The following is a 6,181-nucleotide window of genomic DNA, read 5'->3' as shown; positions in this document are numbered from 1 at the left end:
CAAAAGGATTGGCAATGCTGCTTATGAGTTACAACTTCCTCCATCAGCAAAAATTCATCCAATTTTTCATGTTTCACATCTCAAGAAGAAGATAGACACTAATATAGTTGCATGTGTTGATCCTCCTGTGTGCTCACCTGATTGAGCTCCTATGACTGAACCAGTTGCTGTGTTAGGAAGGAGAATGGTCAAGTGAGGGAATAAAGCAGTGACACAAGTTTTGATACAATGGTCCAACTTACTTCCGGAAAAGGCTACTTGGGAAGATTATGGCTTCATCAAATCCCAGTTTCTAAATTTCGAACTTTGAGGACAAGGTTCTATAAGGGGCATGGTTTGTTACATTGTTGGTAGTTAATATAGTTGATAATAGTTGTCATATTAGTCCCATAGTTTTAATTATACCAATTTAGTCCTATGTAATTTAAATTCCAATCCTTTTTAGTCCTATTAGTGAGTTACAGGATTGCTGTCCTACACTGCCAGTTGGCAGTATTTACGGATCCCTAGGCAACAGAAATGGCAGAGTAGTTGTTATATATTCCCTGTATTCCAATGATTAGCTATGAATGAAATCTATCTAAATTTCCTCTCCTAATTCTCTCTTCTTTCTTCCTTCTTCTTCTCTTCTTCTCTTCTTTTTTTCATCAGCTAAAAGTTCATCTTTCTGTTACTTGTTGAGTGTGAGAGTAACAAATTGCTAGGTTTCATCAAATGGGTAAAATGGTAAGCGAGAGGATTTAGTGGCTAAATCCAAAAGCATCTAACATAAATTAATAATGAATCCAAAACCAAGATATAAATAGGAAGAACCGGGAATAACCTTTGTGTTTGATAGTAAGTGGTTTGTTTGGCTATTATTTGATTCTTTCCACTGTGAAACTTGTAAGATTTCTTTGATGAATAGAACTTCCTCTTTCTTCACGCTTGCACAATCCCTAAATATTGCAGAGAGAATTTCAATTCAAAGAGTTCCGACAGAGAGAGTCTATGAAGTATCTGTGAAAGACGTAAGTTTCTAGATTGAAAAAGTTGGGGAAAAAAGGAGGGAGTGCAAAATAAATTACGCGCTATTATTTTAAGGTTGCGGAAATTCATAACCCCTGTAAATTGTATAATTTTATGGGGATAATAAATTACCGCAAAATTAAGTAAATTCCGGAGGTTACTTATACCCTCCGCAAATAAACTTCCGCAATTTACCTTTTTTTTTTTTTATAGTGTGGGATCTTGATCGAACACAGAAATGGAACATTCTATCAAGTGGTTCTTTCTTGTACGTTCATGGTGTATTTGGTTAGAATTTAAACCTAAAACATTTAGCTTCGATAAAATCATGTGGGGCATACAATGGTTTCCTTTGATCTATGTGTAGTGAGGCTATATTCTCTTTCAAGCGTCTTGATTTTTCTCCAATGATATTGAAGTGCTGTGTTTCTATGATGTGTTCTTAATATGGGATGCGTACTACTTTCAATTTTTACTCTTCTGCTTGACGAAAATACTCTTCCCAGACCTAATGCCTTCAAGTCTTTCACCAAAACAAAGATCCAACAATATTTTATTAATCTAGAATCTCATTCCTTAAAGTTCCTTTACATCTGTAAGGAATAACTTTGTAATCTGAATTTGATTGAAGGACGGTGAGATGGAGTGCTTTAAGAAGATAAAATTAAATGTACAAAATGAAACATTTGAAAAAAAATAGCTGCAGGATATGTTTCATATTTAGGACAAAAGGATTTGGATTGAATGTGGATTTAGAATGAACAGGAATTAGGTGTTTTGAGGGGCTAAAAGGGTTTCTGATGGGTCGGGTCGGTAAACATGGGTCATGGGTGGGGATGAAATATGAATTGTGGTGGGTTTTAATTAATGGCAAATAAAAAATGGCCACGTCATATTTAATAAAATATTTTTGTATTTCCAGAAGGCCTGTTAGAGATAAGGGCATATATGTGCCACATTATTTATGGTAGGGGCAGTTTTATCAAAATATGCGGACAAATGATATTTTTAAACCAAAGCGAATAGGTTAGGGACAATTTTGACTCTTCTCTAAAATTTATATTTTGTTTAGATCATCAATTTTAAAAGTCTTCGTTCATTAATCTCTTAAAATACATATCCAATCAATAACATCATTACAAAAATTGAAACGAAGAATAACTTATAAAAGTTAATAACCTAGAAGCAATATAACATAAATTGTTACGACTCAAATAATAAATCGAACTGATTAAGCATAAATGATAAATGAAATGAAGCTAATAACCCGACACAGTACACTCACGGTCATCATGGTGTCAAAAAGAGAGGTCAGCTGCTCCTTGACCCTTGCCGAGGAACTGTCCTATATGCAGATAGAGTTCTACCACTTAATTGTGATCATTAATTATTTTTACTTTATTAAATCAATTAATTATGGTAAGTTGAATTATTTGGTATAAATAGCCAGTGCACATAAGTATTTCCCTGCGACACTTCTGAAAATTAAAAGTACACAAAGGATTTTTGCCTGAATTTTTAATTTATTAGCATCCTTGAACAAAGGGAAAAAGACTCCTAAAGGGCTAAAAAGCAATAAATATCTTTCATGTGCCTTACGCTTTTCTTGGAGGAGAAATTTGTACTTCTATAAATTGATGTTTTCTTCTCACAATAACAACAAAACAACCTCCACAAATGTAGTCTTTACTAGAATCATATTTTGGGGAGATTATTCTCAAAAATTTATTCTCTTTTTATATTAGTGGTAGATCATATATATATATATATATATAGGTCGATTGACCAAATCATAATAAATTGTTATGCCTAGTTTAGTATATTTTTTTTTGTGTCTGATTTATCGTCATTCAAGATTTAGAACTATTAGCTTACGCATGCACCATATAATTTCGATCCGAACAATCTTCTCTTCGAAATTGGCCCTCTTGACCGCTAAGCTTGATTCATTATTATATCAAGTGGATTCATCTTTTTTACATGTCCCTTTTAAAATATAAACAATCAAAGTTTTTTACAGAGTAGTGGCTCATATTTCTCAGGCCATTCAAACTTTCTGATGCTGATGACCTTTTGGTGACACCAATTAAGTAAAGATTTTCCAACCTATTACATAAAGTAGTTGACTTGAGGATCAGTGGATAAAAGACTAAACATAACAATATCTCTTGGTCTCCCCTTAAGAAGATAATACTTTCTCAAAACACCTTCCTTTGTAAAACCAGCCTTTTCCAACACCCTCTGTGATCCTGGATTTTCAACATCCACCACAGCTTCAAGCCTCTCCAAATGTGGCCACTCGATGAATATAGCGGCGGCCGCCATCTTCACCGCCTTTGTGGCAATACCTTTGCCCCAATATTTTGATGCTAACACATATCCAAGTTCACCCCTGCACCTATCAGTTCCATGAAATGGAGATACAGAAATAGAACCAACTGGTTTTCCATTTAAACAAATTGCCTGAAACCATGGATGTGGTATGGCAACATCAGTGACATAATTCATGGCATCTTCTTTGGATGTGAAAGTGTCCCAAGAACAGAACTTACTAACGTTATCATCCGCAAACCATTCCATAAAATCATCAACATCGGTGAGGTCCAATGGACGGAGAGTAATATCTGAATTACCATCTTCTTTGTGACTCAACTTCAATTTCTCTTCTATTTTCACTGTCAACTCTTCACTAAGATGAGTAAGATCACAGGATGAATCACATTCCATATCCGCAAAATGAAATTTTTCTGAAGCAAAAAAGCGCCCAAGTTTCTTGTTTACAAATGTTATAGAATGTTTAGTTTTAGATTATTGAAACATCATGGCCTTTTATAACATTCCTCTTGGACTTATAGCCCGTTTGGTCAAGGCAAAAATCAGCTTAATTATTTTGAGAAGCGTTTTTTCTCAAAAGTGTTTTTTAGTTCTGGACAACAATTAGTGTTTGCCATGTTTTAAAAAACCGCTTCTATGTGTAGTTTTTTTAAAAGTGCTTTTGGAAAGAAGCTACTTTTTTCTGATTCTCCAAAACTGCTTCTGCTTCTCCCAAAAGCACATTTTTTCCTTTCAAAAGTTTGGCCAAACACAAATTTTAAAAAAATAACACTTTTGACCAAAAAAAAGTACTTTTGCCTCAAAAGAAGCTTGGCCAAACAGACTATTAAATTGAACGCGTAAATTAATAGAGTCAACTAAGGATCCTCCTTAATTTGGTCTTGAAACCGTGTATTTACTCTTTTTATGACTTGATGACCAAGGAATGGAGCTATCATGGGTCATGTGCGGACCAAAAAAAAAGACCAAAACTTCCTGCAGCCGCCTCACTTGACTACTTTCCAACTTTTCTTGGAAAATTCATCCTAAGTGTACTAAATGAAGTGTGAGGTTATTTTCAGTTCAATATCAATTACATACCAATAATTTCATGATGTTTTAAAGTATTTAAACTTATATGTTCTTCAAATAGTTTTAGTAAATCTTTACACAGCCCCCTTCAAAAGCTAGGAGGGTAACTTTTTTAGAGCCTTTTTTCTCTTCTTTCTTTCAAGTGGTATCAGAAGTAACACACAACATGTTCAAATTTCCACATAGTCTAAAGCATAAAATATGAGCGCTCTCTCTACTTGATTTGTCGAACTGAAAATTGTGAACACTAAAGACAAAAGCTAAGCCATTAGGAAAAGCAACAAATCCCTATGAGCTTTAGTGCAAGAAAAGAAAAGCATACAAAGTAAGATATAGTGCTTCTCGTGTCATCACGTTCTCTACTTTTAGCTTATTTACAAAGTTAAAAAGGGAAAAACGCTATTTTCTAAAATCCAGCCATATTCTAGTCTAAAAACATATTCTATATAATTAATCCATATTCTAAATTCCAGCATGGAAATTTTAGTCAAGATCTGGTTTCCAATAAACCATGCAGCCATATTTGTAGTTTTCCACATTTTCACATTATTGACATTTACAAAAGAGTGGTGGCTCATACTTTTCCACAGGATAACATGCCTTCTGATATGGTCCAACACTCACTCAACTAAGACTTACAAATCCAATAACACCGTCAACAAAGGACATCATAAGCTAGAAGTAGAAATGGATTCCTCAAGAATATCACTCAGGCCATTCAAACTTTCTGATGCTGATGACCTCTTGATATGGGCTAGCGACGATTAAGTAACCTCTCATCTAAGATGGCACAAAATCACCTCCATTGAAGCAGCATCAAAATATATCCAAGAAGTTGCTATTCCACATCCATGGCGTCGGTCCATTTGCTTAGATGACCGTTCCATAGGTTACATATCAGATAGGCCAGAATTCGGGAGTGAAAGGCACAAAGCTCGCATTGGCTATGCCATTGGTTCTGATTATTGGGGACAAGGAATTGTTACTATGGCAATAAAGATGGCTATCCCTATTGTGTTCAAAGATTTTCCCTATTTGGTGAGGCTAGAAGCCTTGGTGGAGCCTGAAAATGTAGGATCTCAAAGGGTGCTACAAAAGGTTGGTTTCAAGAAAGAGGGCTTTCTCAGGAAGTATGGTTTCAACAAAGGTGAAATTAGAGATATGTTCATATATAGCTTCTTATCAACTGATGGAATTCCTTGAAAACTATAGACAAAAGTGTTGCTTCTTATAATCTTCAAAATTACTATATTTTGTACTGCATCATTTGAGGCTGCTTGTTATTAAATTTTCATTCACTCTGAATATGGACACTTTAACATTGCTATTCCCATGGGGAAAATCATTAAAATTAGGTAGCAAAAAATTGCACGCTTTGGCTATATGTAATCAACAGAGTTGAGGTGAAAAGATGAATAATTTAGGTGAGACTTTAAGTTCTACGTGTTAGAACATGCGCAGCGGAAGCAAGCATACAATCAGGCATCAATTACATGTAAACTAGACAACGCAATAATAACGAGATCAGGAACACTAACCTCTTGAAATAGTTGCACAAATTCTTCAAGCAGCAAGAATCCAGGGCTGTAGTCTTCTGCTAATATGCCTAGTAAACCTTGAACACTTTTGCTTTTGGGTGGGCAAGAACAATACAACTCTAGGGTAGTTAATAGGAGAAACCTGTCTCCTTTTTATACACGAAATTAAGCCCTAAAAATAGGCTCAAAAACGTGTGGAGTAGGATTCCATAAGTAGAATCCTACTCCAA

The 6,181-nt window shown here is 34.9% G+C and overlaps 1 protein-coding gene and 1 pseudogene across 1 annotated transcript; one reads left to right on the top strand and one right to left on the bottom strand.

Annotated features, from left to right (window-relative positions):
• Positions 2,916 to 3,831, bottom strand: LOC109232151 (uncharacterized N-acetyltransferase p20-like). The gene has a single exon (XM_019397831.1). It carries the CDS (start codon positions 3,733 to 3,735, stop codon positions 3,118 to 3,120), a length of 618 nt encoding a protein of 205 aa, XP_019253376.1. The 5' UTR covers positions 3,736 to 3,831; the 3' UTR covers positions 2,916 to 3,117.
• On the top strand, positions 4,480 to 5,718 carry LOC109232759 (annotated as a pseudogene).

Source organism: Nicotiana attenuata, chromosome 9 (assembly GCF_001879085.1).
Source record: "Nicotiana attenuata strain UT chromosome 9, NIATTr2, whole genome shotgun sequence".
In the NCBI taxonomy this organism is placed as follows: Eukaryota; Viridiplantae; Streptophyta; class Magnoliopsida; order Solanales; family Solanaceae; genus Nicotiana; species Nicotiana attenuata.
Note: the sequence above shows the minus strand (reverse complement) of the source record. Positions and strands in the feature narration are given on the sequence as shown.

Bases quoted from the DNA above. Each gene is read 5' to 3' on its own strand.
- LOC109232151 (XM_019397831.1), bottom strand. From the start codon at position 3,735: ATGGAATGTGATTCATCCTGTGATCTTACTCATCTTAGTGAAGAGTTG.